Source organism: Salarias fasciatus, chromosome 6, assembly GCF_902148845.1.
Source record: "Salarias fasciatus chromosome 6, fSalaFa1.1, whole genome shotgun sequence".
NCBI classification, from domain to species: domain Eukaryota; kingdom Metazoa; phylum Chordata; class Actinopteri; order Blenniiformes; family Blenniidae; genus Salarias; species Salarias fasciatus.
The window spans coordinates 15,702,944-15,719,791 of NC_043750.1; the positions used below are offsets into that span (position 1 = coordinate 15,702,944).

A 16,848-nucleotide genomic window follows, 5' to 3' on the forward strand; every position below is an offset into this window, starting at 1 on the left:
TTGATCATATGGTTGCATTTGGTCTCATTTAGACATTTTTTTCAGATAACTTGTGTTCAATTCAGTAGATTGTGCACCACTTTTTAAATTTTACTTTTCATTGTAACACTTTTGCTTACTTTATTTGTGGTAAAATGCAGTTTTGTGGACATCTTCTGTGTTTCATTCTGTGTTTCTTGGATCAGACCAGGTATCCCTGTTTCTTCTGGCCCATGTCTTTGTGGCCAACATCTCTACTAAAACATCTATTAAATGATTGATTAATTGTGTGGCGTGTTGAATAGTAATGCTGGTGATGATGGTGGTAAACAGCTCTCCTCCCTGCCTGTAGATTGGGTTGCACACTTGGCAGAAACGTGACATTAGTTTGTCCTTGTGACAGATGTTTGTGGTTGGCTTCAGGACTGAGTACATCTCTCGCTCTCTCTCCTCGCGCTCTCCCTCCTCCCCCTCCTCCTCCTCCCTCCGTCCTCCGTCCATATACTCCGCTGTACACCGCTCGCGCCCTCCAGTCGCGGTTACCGGGCCGTGCGGTTGCCAGTGGAGACGCGCGGCGTGTACGGCTTTGACGGCGGCGCGGCACGGGATCTCCCCCCCGCCATTTCCTCGTGTCGAGCCCTGGAATGTCGAGTAGCGGCTCGGGCTCTTCCTCGCGGAAGGAGTTCGATGTAAAGCAGATCCTCAGGATCCGATGGAGGTGGTTCGGCCACCCCGCCGTCCCTCCGCCGCACTCCCCGCCGCTCGGAGAGTACTTCGCCGCCGGGAGGAGAGCGGGCGCCAGCCCCGGAGACGGACCCTCAGTTAGCGGCGGTAGCAACTCGAACCCAGCCGGCGTGGGGAGTCACGGCTGTCTGGTGGCCAGCGGCAGCGCCGGCTCGAACCTGTGTAACGGGAGCGGCAGAAAGTTTGGCGATCCGGCGGGGAGTCGGTGTGGTCCGGGCGGAGCGGCAGCTGGAGCGACGGGGGGCTCCTGTCCCCGCTCCTTCAGCCAGCCTGAGTGCAGAAGCTCCGCCGCGGCGGTGTCGTGGGTGTCCCCGCCGCTCCATCGTCGCCCTCGACCCCTGTCAAGCATGGAGCCCCCCGCTGAGGCCCCGGTCCCCCAGCTGGCACCCGAGGCTTCCGCTCACGTCGGGGCTGAAGAAGAGGAGGCGGCGGCGGCGGCGGCGGCGGCAGCGGGCACCGAGGACAACAACATCCACCCGGAGACTGACTCCAGCTCCTGCAGGTAGGATGGAGATGCTCCTCCACTTTAGTTTGTAGTCGAAAGTTGTGGAACAGCGTGTGCGTGTGTGAACGGGATCAGCTTGTCGTTGTTGAATTTTATAAAAACACAGCGAGTTTGCGGAGAGCTCCCACTTCAAGACAAAAAGCATCTTCTACCTCAAAACAAAGTGAACAGGAACACCGACCCCCTGCTGACACAGCACGGCGCCTTTACAAATAACCACACCTCATCTAAAACCCGCACGAAACTGAGACAGCTTCAGGTATTTACAGAACATTTCTTTTTCAGGATGACTTTTGGTTTTTCTGTATGCAGGTGCCTGAATGCCTGATTGTGGCACAGAAGTTGAGCAGCAGCAATAAAGATGACAATTCTGTAAAAAAAAGAATTAAGTTTATGTCTGTCTCATTACTTGTGAGGAATCACTGCTTAATTTCAATGCCATTTTGTTGTTATTTAATGTAATCAGGTGTTCACCTCTTTTATATATTTAATATTCATTCATCATCACCGCAGCACTGCAAATGGAAGCAGCAGAATTAATAGAATGAGGTGAATGAAGAAGAGATTTACAAAGCCAGAGGCTGTTTAGACAGCTCGCAGCAGCCCTTCTTAACATACAGACAGGCGGAAAGAGAGAGCGAGAAAACGATGGCTGAGTACCTTTGGGACAGCATGTGGTCCACTGATTTCTCCCCTCAACCTCTTAATGAGGCTCCATTATCCAGGCTGTACTAGAGGATGCACACTAACAGAAGTGGTAGGAAAACTCTGATGAATTTGGGCTTTTCAGAGCCAAATCACAGCACTCTGCATATAGCCATACGGCTTTCTGTGCTTGACATTTATAATGTTTTGTTTGCAGTGTCTTGATTCTGAACCTCTTATTCATAATCCTTAGCGTTCAACTTGTTTGTGTGCACATAATTGATAGAGTGGACCACTGTGGCCGTCTGGCTGTGTTTCTACAGCAAAGACAAAGCCATTAAAATGTCATAACTTTTAGCCTTAGATTTATGTGTTTTGGATGCAGCTTTGAATGTAAAAGCAGTTTATGAGTGTATTACCTATATCGGTAAAATGAGCATGAAAACGTCCTTTCACTGTGTGACTCATATTTCAGCAAATATCGAGGATTTCTTGACCTCAACACATACGTAACTTCAAATAGATTTCAGTGAAAGCTTGAAGTATTATTTTTCAAAATCCATTAATATCCAATGCTCTTTTATTTCAAATGCATTTCATATTTTCTGTGTTCAAGTGAGGATAATTTTCATTTAAAAAAAATACCCATTGTTATTCAAGGCTCGATGTCATCTTTAGTGATGATGGAAATCTGGCAGCGCTTACAGAGAAAATTGGTCCTGCTTAATAGTAGCACACGTGCGCTCACTCACGCGCCTCATTAGCATACACGCAGAAAAATTCATAGCGTGTGTCCGAATGGATTTTGAGTGAGTATTGTACATGTTCATGAATATATCATGTCTTATGACACGGTTGCCATACCAACGCAGATTTTAGTTTGTGCCATACATGTGTAGCTCTGAGCATGTTTGTTTTGCGATGTGCGTGTGTGTGCGTGTCTCTTTCTGTATGCGATTCATCCCCTCCCACAGTGTGCGCCTGTGTACAGTCTGATGCTCCAAGAATACGGGTGGCAGAATCCCAAATGGGATCATGGGAAGGGACGCGCCGTGAATCCCAGAGTGGTTGAAGGCTCTGCTTGGCTTCACTCCACTTGTCTCCTCCTCTCCCCTTTACTTTTACACTCCACCCAGTTTTTTTTTCCTCTGTTTAATCTTGGTGTGCCTCTTTTACTTACGCCCCTCTCTCTCTTTCTGTCCCATGTTTGTCTCTGCCCGCCCCTGGCCATACATGTGGCCTCTCCTTTTTCCCTGCTAACTTGTTCAGAAGTGTGTGTTCGAATGTAAGAGAGAGCAACTGGCAGTGAAAGGGGGAGTCTGAATGAGACATGGGTGAGTGCCCTTGCCTGGTGCAGGGGTTTAAAAAATCTGGCTGCATGGGGTTGATTTGCCCCAGACGCATTCCCTCTTTCTCCTCTCTCTCTCTCCCTCTCTCTCTCTGACCATGTTGAGTATTTGCCAGGCTCGGTTAAGGGGACTGGGAGACTGTGTTCCCCCACTTCAAAGCCATTTCCTTTGGCAGTATTTAGCCACACCATTCGTCTACATGCAAGTTTACACAAACACATGCACACACTCACACGCCAGAGGGGAGGAAAGCAAGCCAAAAAGCCTTCCTCGGGAGAGTCGGAACGGGATCCAGGAGAGAGAAAGTGAAGGATGATGATGAGACGAGGTGCAATGGAATGAGTGAGTGATGAGATTAGCCGGAGATATTAAAGTAGGTACAGGATGGAGGAAACATGACTCCAGCAAAACACATCAACAGCAGCCCACACACAAGCCTGGATGTGTCCATACTTACGAAGTCAAGTCAATTATATGCATACTTACACCGTCTCCGCTCACAGCTCGACATTTGCATTGGGTGAATTTGTGCCTCTTGAGCAAACAACTATTTGAAATTTTGTAAAGTTAATATATCAGTATTGTGTTTTGATACAGTCCTGAATCATCATTCTATCCAATGAGTTTGCAACAAATTAGATTCATGTTACAGTGTATAATTAGAAGGTCTTTGAATGTTGAGATAGAAATCTATGGAAGAAGCACTCTTGTTTATTTCTGATAAGGATACCTTTTGACAAAAGTGCAGTTTTGGAGAGTTGCGGCAGTTTTGGACAGGGAGAGGCATACCAACTTCCACATCTCTATGACTGTGAATTCTCTTTAAACAGTGTGATTCTTTGAGGATCGGTTTCTTTTTATCTTTCTGTGCTGTGGGGCAGTCCTGAAACTTCTGCTGGTAAATTAAAATTTGAAGTACAGCTCTGGCGCTCATAAATTAAATGCTGGTTTGGGAGCGTGATGGCTGATGACTCACTGGGTAGCTGTACATTTACTTCTTATCGATATAAACATGCATGCACAGGCACATTTACACCTATATCTCCTCAGCTGTACAGGAAATAAATATCAGAATTGCTCGCTTTGACATTTCCATGAAACACAGCTTGTTCATACTTTGGTGTAAGATACAAGGATACCATTAGGGAGTAGAGTGAATTGCTGCATATCTTGGACTCGGCTCCACAGCTATTTAATTGTCAGATTCACTTTTCAGTGAGCCAAATTTATCTGACCATTTACTCCTTTTAATTGGACAATTAAAGAGCCTTTGTCTGCTTGTGGTGATTTACAATTATACTCTTGAAAAGCGGAGAAGAGAGTGAAAATGTGTAAAGCAACGATGCTAAGAAAGAGATGAGATATACAGGAATCGGCTTGTGCAGATCTCTCCACACGTCTGTCTTTGTTTTGAATAAAGAGCAATAAACATCAGCCCATGAACTCAAACCTTCTGTTTCCTTCTCCTTGTATGTTTGTGCTTTTCTTTGTCTGCATGTCGCTGTGTGCGCAGGACGTCGAACAGCAGCGCCACATTGTCCTCCTGTGTGTCCATGGAGCCATGTGCGTGTCCGGAAGACTGCATGTTCACGGCTCTGTCCCACGCTGACGTTACCTTCAGGAAGATGGAGGGCTACCTGAGGGCTCGACAGCTGTGCGACGTCATCCTGGTGGCTGGAGAAAGACGAATACCTGCACACAGGTAGGGTCCAGAACATGGGAGATGCACAGAGGAGTGACTGTGATGTTGCATGTTATTTGTCATTTTTGTAGTACTCACTGTGATTAAAACAAGATAACAATATCTACAGTAACAAATTATAGTAAAACATGCCACAAACACTGCAGTTCATCATGATACACCAAAAAGCAAGCCTTTGCCAGCTCTTATCTTATGTTGTCAAGCTGAAATTTGCACACGTCAGTGTAAAAACCAGCAAAACACTTGATACAATCTGGAGAACACCTGGGAAACTTGCTGATGCTTTTGTTTGACACGCTGTTGATTTTGAATGTCAGTACACTAAGTTATGAGCACATTTGATTATACAAGCATTTTCATATATTTATGAGTACTTCAAATAAATTTAATATTTTTTTAGTTTTCCATTAAGTGATTGTTTTGGCCATTGATTTTTGTTTTTTAATCTTAAAAAAGCAAAGCACGCCAAAAAAAAAAACATAAGACAATTTTAATTATTACATTTTTTTTAATGACAAAGAGTCCAAAATCCAAAATAATTTTAAATATGTAATGACACGAGGGGATTTATCAACTACATTATGAAGCTTTCGGCAAATTAATGAATAATGACAGTCGTGTCAGCAAGCCGACATGCAGAAGCAGTTCAAGTAATGTTCAATTGTACCACACCATCTAGACACACACACACACACACTCACACGAAAATGACACACACACACCACTCTCATGCACGCCCCATTAGGGCAACGACAGTCATGCTTATAAGTATACCGCCGTCGACCGAGTGTCTGAGTCATGCATCAAACGCTGCACACACGCATACACACAACATGTGCCTCACAGCCAACACAGCACCGCTCAGTCGCTGTTTCTCTCTGGGCATGGGGCCACTGGTGTAGCAGCAGGGTCCATCTGCACAAGGATGAGACAGAAAAGTGGTCCTCCACCAGCAGAAAGACTCCTTTTCCCTCACCGCCTTCCTCTTCTGCCTCATTTGATTTAGTCCTCCAGGCACAGATGGTGACAAACAAAAGATCCTGCTGTATAAGAATCCTGATGTGTGTGTGTGTGTGTTGTGTGCTGGCGAAAGGGTAGGAGTAAGACATCACTGTTTGAAAGTGGTTGTTTTGTTTGCAATTGATTTATCGTATGTGTAGGATAAAAGCACTTTCCTAGAAACAAAACATTCAACCTCTTTCTCCCACTCTCCCCGTCTTCCATGTTCACGCTGAATAAGCCACTCACACTGTGTATGGGTACTGTATATTTTCCTTTTGGAGCTTCCAGCAAACAGTGCACTTAAAGGGAGACTGTAACTCTCTCTGTGCATAAAAAGGTTTAGCACAATGGTACCTTTAGTCTCTTGGGGTTTACTGCGTATACTCTAAAATAAATACATTATCTTGCAAATCTATTTCTCTTTCTCTGAACAACTTGGTGAGTGCTACCTTAACTGATTTTGTAAGTCCATTATTACTTCTATTTACCATTACTGTGGATCAATAGGTGTGTATTATTGTGGTTCTTGTGTATTTTTAGACAAAGAGTGCAGCCTCTGTGTCAGTGAGTGCAGGGAAGTGCAGGAAGGCCCTGTAGAGATGCTTAGGGAATCAGTCATGTGCTGTACTGTAAAAAAGGTTTAAAAGGTTGGTATACAAGAAAAAACACTTTGAGGCAGAAGGCTGGGTTTTGTCAGTGTGCATCTGGTTAACCCAAACATGTTTGCTAAAGAGCTGCTTCATTTATTGCAGTCATTTGGGACTGTCTTCCTCGCAGTGGATCAGAACTGTGTCCCAGATCTGTACATCTTAATTCACTGGAGACCTGGACATTAAACGCTTGAGACAGGGTTCATGTAGTCCCAGTTCTACACGTGGCAATTAACTTTGATATGAGGTTCTGTATAAAGCATCTTGAAAGACATGACCACTGATTGTAATGGAATCAAACACAGCAGTTCATTGCACCTTCTGAACCTATTAACTTGGCGAGTCTTCATTTACAGCTACAACAGTATCCAAACACACTTTTGCCATTTTATCAGTAGATACATTGACTGTCTGACACTTTGGTTGGTTGATTCGTATACTTAATTCATTAATGTGTTTGGCATATGGTGGGTTGTCATTTCAGATTTTCTTCAATGCTCATACAATTTGGTCCAGCGCTGTTCGACCTGTTTTGATTTTGACTTGAATCAGCACAGGAAGAGACACTTGCCTTCGTGGTACTGATCATATCTGCTGTGTAGCAGATGAACTGTTTTTCGTGTGACCGCTCACGGGTCTGAAATGTATAGAAGTGCACAATTTCATCAGTTGTCAGATAGTGACTGCTGTTGCAGCCTAGTGTAAGTAATAAGGAAACGGTGATATTATCACCGCCACATGATTGACTGCACAAACACAGATTCCGCTGCAGGTTTTTAATTAACTTCAAGCAGATACTTCTGCATGTAGCCGTAGCTCGATTTCAGCTCCCCACATTTTGCCATAATCCATATGTTCAACAAGTTAAATGTGTGCAAGTTGTGAGCCTAGTACTATGTGCTCTTACAAGAAAGAAAATGTTCCAGTATTTCCTGAAAACCCGGTTTTAGTTTGTCGGCAGTGCAATTATCCCGAGCCTTAAAAAATTTGCGGTCATTGCAATTGCCTGACATTTTAAGACCAACTTGAATGGGTAAATGTCCACAGATGCAGTTTCCGTTAAAGCAGCATCGGTGCCGGGTTGGGAAAAGTACATCTGTGTTGGTCTGAACAAAACAAAAGTCACTCACTGCGTTTTGCCCCATGTTTCACAAGCGCTGTATTGGGTCTTATATTAGAGCACGTGTAAAAAACAGTCACATGATGTGAAACTCACTCATCACCCGCTTGCTGTTTTTTTCCCCCAATGTTTTTCTGCAGCTATATCTCCGCACCAAGCAGCACATCCACTCACTATGTTCATTTTCCGACTCTTGCCCTCATTTCCTGAGTCCAGCTTATTCATTTCCTGTTCCCCTGAATCTGGCATTTTGTCTGGTCTCAGCTTTTTCCATTCCAGAGTCGCACTGTACATGTCATATCTCGGTCTTCAGCACAGTGTATCTGTGTTCATAACTAAATAACCCAGCGCTGTACCGTATTTCCCCTGTGTCACTCACAGCAAGTCAGATATAAGGATATGTGGGAACATTTTAAATGTATGTGAGTGAACGAAGGTGTGCAGGCACGATAGGAGGAGATCCTGATAAAAAAACAAGACACCTGGTTGATTTCATGGCAGAACGACTTCCTGCTGACGCCAGTGTATTTTGACATCTCTGTCTGCACAGAGCACACACATTCAGACACACACCTACACAGCTCTGGTCTGCTTCAGGACATGTGTCAAGGGACCAGAGTCACCCCGAGTAATGTGCAGATATGAATGTAGTCGCCTCACGTTCAGACCATGAAGCCACACACAAAGACGCACAACGCCCAAAATAGAAAACGTGTGGGGAAGAAATGTTTTCAGTCTAATGTGAAAATGCTTATTTTCAATATCAAATACTGTAAATACACAAAAACGATTTATGTTCTTGAAATATATGGAAAAGTCTCTTTTTTTTTCCCAAAACACCAAAGACATGTAATGCATTTAAAGTAGCTTGAACACACTCCATCACTGAGCCCTGACACTCTGAGGGTCAGCATAATGACAAACAGCAGAGAAAAGAGCTGGAAGTTTTCTCAAAGCTGGAACAAGGCCACATGTGGCATTTTGGACTGAACGTAACCTCGTGGTCAATTCGCAAGGTCATACAATTCTGAATTGGTTAGTGCTCTCAGTTCAAGTTTGGTACATTTCTGTGTGGACTTTGCATGTTCTCCCTTTGTGTGCATGGCTTTTTTTTTTTTTTTTTTGAAGCACTTCAGTTTTCCTCCAGGGCCAGTCCATGGTGTGATGGACTGAGAATGTGTTGAGGCTATATTCTGCCTTTTAAGAGTAATATATAGACTAAAATATATTTTAAATTTAAGCCATTTGTTTAGAAGGATGTGTCTCTATTGGATGACTTAAAACATCTGCTACAAATTCTTACCCTCCAACTCTGTTGGATGTCTTCAACATATTATTGACTGTTGTACTTTAATTAAATCTGAAATGGTTAACAATCAATTATAGAGAATGGAATTAATTCATCGTCTTCTTCAAGTGACTTTAAGATGAAGCGTTTCCACCCTTTATCTCTCTTAGTTTCCATTGTGCCGTATAACTTATGTCTCAGACACTTATGGGATTACATTTTATATTCTCCCCATATTGAATATATTCCTGTTCAACTTTTCTCTTCTTTTTTTTTTTTTTTCCTCCGAAAGCTTAGCTGTTGTGATTGACACAAGCAAAACTGAATAATCTCCTCCGTGGCCGCACAAGCTGGAAGTCTTTTGTAGTGGAAGCCAGGATTAGATCTGGCTGGGGTTGTGTGTGTGTGTGTGTGTTTTTTTTTTTTTTTTTAGTGTTTGCTTGGCTGTTTTTTTTTTCAGGAATTTTGGCACAAAAAGACAAAAAATTACAAATCAAAAGCTTGGTATCATTAAAGCAGTGAGTTTTTAACAAAAAGAGACATTTTATTCTCAGGGGAAAGTTAAAAAGGGCTATAAGTAGAAAGCGCCTACATAAAGCATAAGAGTGGAATAACATTACAGCTGTGACCTTGTTCTATTAATTATTTCTCTCTTTTGCTTCTTGTAAAATGTATGACCTTTCAGAGAACATCGCTATGCCAAGTGTGGAGCTGCAACAGTAAATTAATCTGTCGCTATTTTAATGATCTATAAATCATTTCCCTCCTCTTTTTGGAAGGAGAAATGCCAGGCCTCCCCCGGTGGCAGCGGCTTCAAGAGGAAGATTTAATGATTTGTTTTGTTCAGCGCGAAACGTGTAGTTTTTGAATGGCTTGAATGAGCAGTTGAATACTGAAATCCTAACAGACGTTGTTCCCTATATGCATTACACCAAACAATTATTTGTCAGTTTTTCAGAAATTAAATCCATGTTTATTTATTTATAGATAGATTCATGAAGAAAGACTGTTTGGCAGCTCTTTTTTGCAGCGTTCCCCACAGTAAGTCGGGACAACTCCCCTTCTATATGCGGCTATTTTTAATGCGGAATCAACAGGGAGCAAAATCTGGATTTCCCACACCTAAGATCACGATTTAACCTGATGCACATTTTCTGATAGCAGCCTAATTTTACATTGATGTACTGATCTGTCAGTGTGATGCGAACTTACTCAAATAAACAGGTTCACTTCTGTCTCCCCTATTTCATTGATAGTAATAATAATTTAGAAATTTCTTACATTAATCAATTTTGACACCGTAATAGTTAAACAGCTGAAGCTCTTTGTGCATCAACAACATCTTGTGGATAAACATCTGGAGATGCCTCGGGCTTGTGCAAAGCATTTGTTTATATTGTTTTCGTCTACTTTTAATAGCATCTGTTCAGAGAGAGGAGTATCCTCGCTTTCCCAGTCAGATGTGATTTGTTTGTTTATTGAAAATGGTTTTGAAGCGCCGGCACTAATGGGGCATATTTATCTGGCATGAAGTGCAAATATGTTGAATCTTGTTTTGCTTTCAACACCCGCATAATTGCAGCCCATCACTTACATGTTGTAACTCGTCCTTCCGCAGCCTTTCTGATCAGATACTCCTGTTCCAGTATTCAAAAAGTTGACTTCTGAGAACAGAGGGATAATAAAGTCATCAACAGACTCATTTCATCATATCTCCTTATTGTTTGAAAAAAAAAAAAAAATCAAGACAGTGTACCAAAGGCAGTGATGCACTTCATGATAAACCAGGTGGAGGATTGCCTGCAGATTGCTCTGCTGGGTCATTTATAAAAGAAGGGCCTGCTGATGAAACTGCTGACAGCATTCAAGCACAAGGCTCAGAACCCGGCTCGCTCATATGCTCAAGGTGTTGCAGAAACCCAGTAACAGCAGACATCAGGGAAAACTGCATGTGGTGGACCTTTTTTTTTTTTTTTATGCAGCAAACTCTCTGTACCATTTTTTGAGTCCTCATTCTTGTGGACCATCCCCCGCCCGCCTTATAGAGACTCACCACAGACTGCAGAGAGAACTTGAGGAAACACGAGGGCCTATATGTAATATATGGAAAAATACTATTGCTGTTCAGCAGAAGCTTGGATGTGAAATCTGATATTTAGCTTTTGGGTTCGCCTACAGGAAAAAGGAAATGTTAAATAGAATCAAGATATTGTATTTTCATAAGCTAAACCAATGTAACCAGGAGCTTTTGTCAAGAAAAATGTGGAAGCCGTGTATCATTTTCCTTCCAATTCACAATTATGCAGCACGTTGCGTTGGTCTGTCGCATAAAATCCCAATAAAATACATTTCCGTTTGTGGTTGTATTGTGATAAAATGCGGAGAAGTTCAAGAGGTAGGAGTACTCCCCTTTCCATCGTCGTACTGCTCATGTTCCCTGTCAATCAGCGCTCGTCCTGTCGGGAAGGTCAAAGTCGTCTGTTCCTCCGTTACAGATAATGCTTCTCTCTGACTGACGCCTGACACTCTCTCCTCTCACAGGCTGGTCCTCTCGTCTGTGTCAGACTACTTTGCAGCCATGTTCACCAGCGACGTGCGAGAGGCCAAGCAGGATGAGGTGAAGATGGAAGGGGTAGACCCTGATGCATTGTGGGTCCTGGTGCAATATGCTTACACAGGTATTAACACTCCGAGGTAGAACATGCAAGCTCCAAACATAACGGCCCAGAATCGAACCTGAACCGAGCCGTGGCGTTCTTGTTTTCCAGGCCGTCTGGAATTGAGGGAGGACACCATCGAGTCCCTGCTGTCGGCTTCCTGCCTGCTGCAGTTGTCAGCTGTGGTCCAGGCCTGCTGCTCCTTCCTCATGAAGCAGCTCCACCCTTCCAATTGTCTTGGCATTCGCTCCTATGCCGACGCTCAGGGCTGCCACGACCTGCAGCGAGCCGCTCACGCCTACACCATGGTGCGTGCATTTTCGCTCTTCTGTTTACTTCCACTGCTTCTGCAGTCGTCACTACAAAATAAATGAAATAATACGCATGTGTGGGGGGGTGCATGTTAGGAGGTTTTAAATGTGCCTCTGCTGTCTTCTCCCACCTCTGCACATCTTGCTCAAGTCAGACTTTGGTCAGTTTCTGACCTTGATCTTCTCGTTGGAAACAAATTGGCTCCCGATTCAAACCACACCACACACCATTATCACCACAACGGCTGTTTTTCAGCTCCGAGTTGCTATGGTGACAGCGAAATCGCTCCTTCATTGACTTGATTATTCTTTTTCTTTTCTTGTTCTCTGCCATCCGTACATGCTTCATTTTTCACGCCGACTTTCTGTGTGTGTGTGTGTGTGTGTGTGTGTGTGTGTGTCTGTCAGGAGCGCCATTCTCCGTCTCTCCTCTGTTTCTCTTTAAGTGGATTATTGTTCAGGTTTAATCTGGGGTAATTATGTCGTAAAGGTGGCTTTATTTGGGTGTGACTGTCTGTAATTTGTTCGCTCACACATTAACACGAGCTTACACAGCTTACAGGATTACAGCTTTTGTGTAAGAACTATACATTGGAGAGAGGTTTGCATTGTTTATATATCAGGTTATGTGCTGCAAGCCTTTCTTTTACCTGTCTGTTATCCATGGCTGACATTTAAGGAAACAGTCGATAATATTAAATAATGGTTCATTTTTGACAAAAATAGCAAAATAGCAACATGTTTCAACAAATTGGGGAATTTTAGCAACAACAAATGCTGAATACTTATTTCTATGTTATTGCATTCATGAAGAAAAATATAAGATTGTTCATATTTGACACAATGGCTGGCTTCATGAGCAATGAATATGATAGTGGTTTTTGTCTTGTCTTCTTTCACCATCTTCAGATTTTAGCATTCAAGCCCTATTTTTCCATCTTTGCATTTTTGTTTCATTCTGACCTTTTTCGAGGCCAATTACCTTCTTCCCTCTCTTGTGCTTTCTTCCAACCATTAATTCCTCTATTCTCTCATCGCAAAAGTGCCTTCTTGGGTTTTTTTTCTATCTTTTTCTTTTCTTACTCCCCATTATATCCTGCGATACATTATTCATCCATTCCTCTCCTCTTTGTCTGCCATCTCGTCCATTTCATCTGCAGCTCGGTTTCATTCTAGTCTCCTCTGTTCGCCAGGAACACTTTCTGGAGGTAGTCAGCGGCCAGGAGTTCTTGCTGCTCCCGGTGGAGGAGATGGAGAGGCTGCTTACATCCGACGACATCAACGTCCCGGACGAAGAGACCGTCGTCACCTCATTGCTGACCTGGGTTTGCCACGATGCCCCCGCTCGACAGCGCCACCTGCCGCTGTTGCTGTCTCATGTCAGACTGCCCCTGCTGCAGCCACAGGTGAGAGCAGGACACTACTCTGTCAGGAAACAAATATATTCATTAGATATCTACAAATCCATATTTTTCTCTTCATATATTTCCTCCCATGCCAAATTCAGAGTTGAATTGAATGCCAATGCAGACCCACTCGTCTCTTTTTCCCAGAATACTGAGTCTGAATACTTCACCGTGTCAAACTCATTTGAATCATTTTTATGTACGGTAACAAGTGGATAAGATTTGCCGTGACTGTAAACAAAGAGCCGACAGTCCACCGTAAATGCATGAATCTGATACGGGAATGACGGAATTTTAAAATTCATTGAAAAAGCGGCCGTGTTCATGTGGCTCAGTGCTGCCATGGCTGATTCACGATCCACTCACATGGCTGCAATTCATGCAGATGCAGATCTTGTGTATCATTTCAATGCATATTAATAATGTGGAACAGTTTTATATCTGCTGTGACATTATCATCCGTTACACACTCTATCGCTCACTCTCTTTCTCTCTTTCCCTCTTTACTCCCCATAAATTTTTCTGTCTTTTGTTCTTCCTCTTTCTATTGTGTTGACTGGAGAATATGAATCCTTTCAGATTGAGAACCAAGCTGCAAAAAGAAAAAAACTGCATTCCCTATTAATGAATATTGTTGCTCAACAGTTCCTGCTGTGTGAGAAATCAGTCGATGCATTTGGAGCTGGAGCCACATAAATATTGCTGGAGCTTATTGTGCAAGCTGTCAGAGCTGCTGCTGGAGTCAGAATCTCACACAGCAAAAGTGTGAGGAAAGAGTGCATGTTGCTCCTTCTCCCGATGATCTGCAGGGTGATGGTCCATGAGGTGATCTTTCTCATACTTTCACCTTTCCCGTTGTCCACCTCCTCTAATTTGATCAATTCGATCGCAGTCTTTACTCCGTCGGGTGTGTGAGCTCCTGTTTTTCCCTGCATCCTGGTTCATGTGTCTGCCCATCCTGCTTCTAGCTTGTGTAGCAGCTGTATATGTGACCTGCAGGGTGATGCTCAGGAGTTGGTATTCTAGACAGAGCCTCACTGACTGCCCAGGGCTTCGACTGCGCACACACACACACTTGCACGCATGCACACACACACTTAAAACCTTAATTAAGTGTGATGTCTCTCTTAACCGCAGCTAAATTATCTGCTCTCTTCATCTCTCTCATCAGTTGTATGCCTCACTCATATATAAGGAAACTGTAGAGATAAAACTCCCTTCGTGGCCTCTTTTCTGGTTTTACCATTTCCCTTGCCTGAATCTCTGCAACTCCTTTTTTTTATTTATTTATTTTTTCTTGGCGCAAGTGTAGTATACAGAATGGACACCACAGATATATGACTTTGCCCTGGTCAGCTGAAATCACAAGAAGCTGTAACATGTAATCAGGGGAGAAGATGGATGGCAGAAGAGCGCGCTGGTAGTGGAGCAGAGAGACCGAACGCAAAGGAAGCAGTGAGTGAAAGATTGAATCCCCTTTAGCACGGCTTCCTGTGTGACGACCCCTCGCTCACCTACACCCTGACCGCGTTCAACTGACGAATGACTTCAGCAAACCATGTGAGCTATGAAATGCCAATAAAGGGACATATACACCACACACAGACAGCAAATCAATATTCATCAACCAATTAGTCAGCTCTGTGTCTCGACTGCCATGCAGTTTCTCATGAAGAGGATGTCAATTCACCAGATTAATGCCTTTAATCCTCGCTCCTCATTACCACTGTCTCACACACATACATGCACACACACACACACACACACACACACACACACACACACACACACACACACACACACACACTTTGTTTAATCCTCTAGGAAGAGCATCTTTAGCACTGCACCAAGCAGATGTGCAACAATTTTAGAAACATTTGTGACAAATAGAAATCTGAAGGGGTTTTTTTTTTTGCCTCCGCCCAACAGCTTCAGTGCACCAGAGCTGTTTGTTTTTTCGTTCTCTATCTGCCACATTCTGACAAGCACAATCCCCCTTGAGCATGCATGTGTGTCTCTACTGATTACATTTTGGTGAAAGTCCAGGTTTGTGATAAATCCCATCACATAGTGAATGCGATTTCTGAGGTTCACCTGGAGGAATGTTTTCAGGTTTACTTAGATTCAAAACTGATCCGATTAGGTTTTTTATGGCCGAAGATCAAGGTCTCTGAGTGCTCATGTTTACAATTACTCAGCCCATATTCATTACCTTCCATCAAACGTCTGAAGAGTGTAAACTGCACATATTATTGACCAGGGGTCATCAAAAATACTGAGTAATTCATGGATTACTTTCTTTCTCGCAACTGCTGTGATCAGTGTTTCAAGTCATGTCGTTTGTTCTGACCACTGTTTTCAGAAAATGCCTTCAGGGTTTCTCAGCGAGACTCGGGGTTCTCGCAGGTGCCTGCGGCTACACCGCACTGGATGCCCCTGTTTCAGACAAACATCAATGTCAAATGCAACTTTCCTGGTAAGAGGAGGTACATGACCTCGGGACGTCTGTCCTTGAAGTCAGTACTGGTTTTCATCTGCTGTGAACACAAGTTTGGGCTTCTGAGAGAAAGTCAAGTTCAAGACCAGGGGTTGTGGCTTGAAGTGGTTTTGAGTGTTGGGTTGCCCATTTTTATAACATTTGGAAATACTGTTTTCATAACGCGGTTGCAGTTTTGAATGAGTTGCATTAGCTGCAGCTCAAAAGGAGTTTGTTATAAACCAAAATACTGGAGAAAATAAAGAATCAGCCCAACAATAACAAGTGAAAAGTGGCAGGAGCACACACAGTCAGTCCTCGTGGATCATATTCAGTGGACCATGAAATGAGCTGGAGGATATTACATATCAACAAAACCAAAATTTCAATTGTATTGTTTTTTTTTTTTTTTTGGGATGATTTAAAAAAAAAATGATTCTTCTTTATTCCCCCCAACTGTAACACAAACTGGTTAAACTGATAAACAGCAAGGTTTTCTGCCCGAGTTTTTATTTTATTTTCGCACAGCCACAAGTTATTTGGACATTTTTATTTTATATACAACGAATCATGTGCTACCGGTTGGCCATTATCTGTGTCATTCAACAGCTTTCAGGCGGAGTGATACAGCTGTGACGTGCCCCAATGCCGACCCTAAATATCAGTCTTTATACAACGTCACATCAGAATCATCTGACGTCTTTGCTTTCAGTATTTTATGTCTCATGGAGAAGCTCAAGTGCAGAAATCCCATGAGGGGAAAAAAAAAACAGTAAATACATGTAATACGCTCACTTTTCTGCATTAGCCACACCCACTTCAAAATGTTTTGACCAATCATGCAATTTTTGTGAGGAAAAGTTTCTTTGGAGATGATGTATCGAAAACAAGCTGAGAGTACTTCCAAACCAGAGAGAAGCCAATAACACTATTCTGTTCTCTCAGTCCTGGGAAAGAGAGAGAGTACCGTATAGACCGCAAAGGTGATCATAAAAAGTAAAGTTGAAGAGGACA

The 16,848-nt window shown here is 43.1% G+C and overlaps 1 protein-coding gene across 2 annotated transcripts in view; it reads left to right on the plus strand.

The window, feature by feature from the left end:
• klhl5 (kelch-like family member 5) overlaps positions 1–16,848 on the plus strand; it is a 52,476-nt gene that overhangs the window by 23,263 nt on the left and 12,365 nt on the right. Inside the window, exons 1-5 of one of the 2 annotated variants that reach the window (XM_030095119.1) lie at positions 299–1,225; positions 4,736–4,924; positions 11,526–11,662; positions 11,753–11,949; positions 13,146–13,358. In XM_030095119.1, coding sequence (XP_029950979.1) covers positions 624–1,225; positions 4,736–4,924; positions 11,526–11,662; positions 11,753–11,949; positions 13,146–13,358 — 1,338 coding nt within the window. In that variant the 5' untranslated portion in view covers positions 299–623. Of the gene's footprint in view, positions 1–298; positions 1,226–4,735; positions 4,925–11,525; positions 11,663–11,752; positions 11,950–13,145; positions 13,359–16,848 lie in introns of those variants that run through there. The other variant, XM_030095120.1, reaches the window with a different exon arrangement.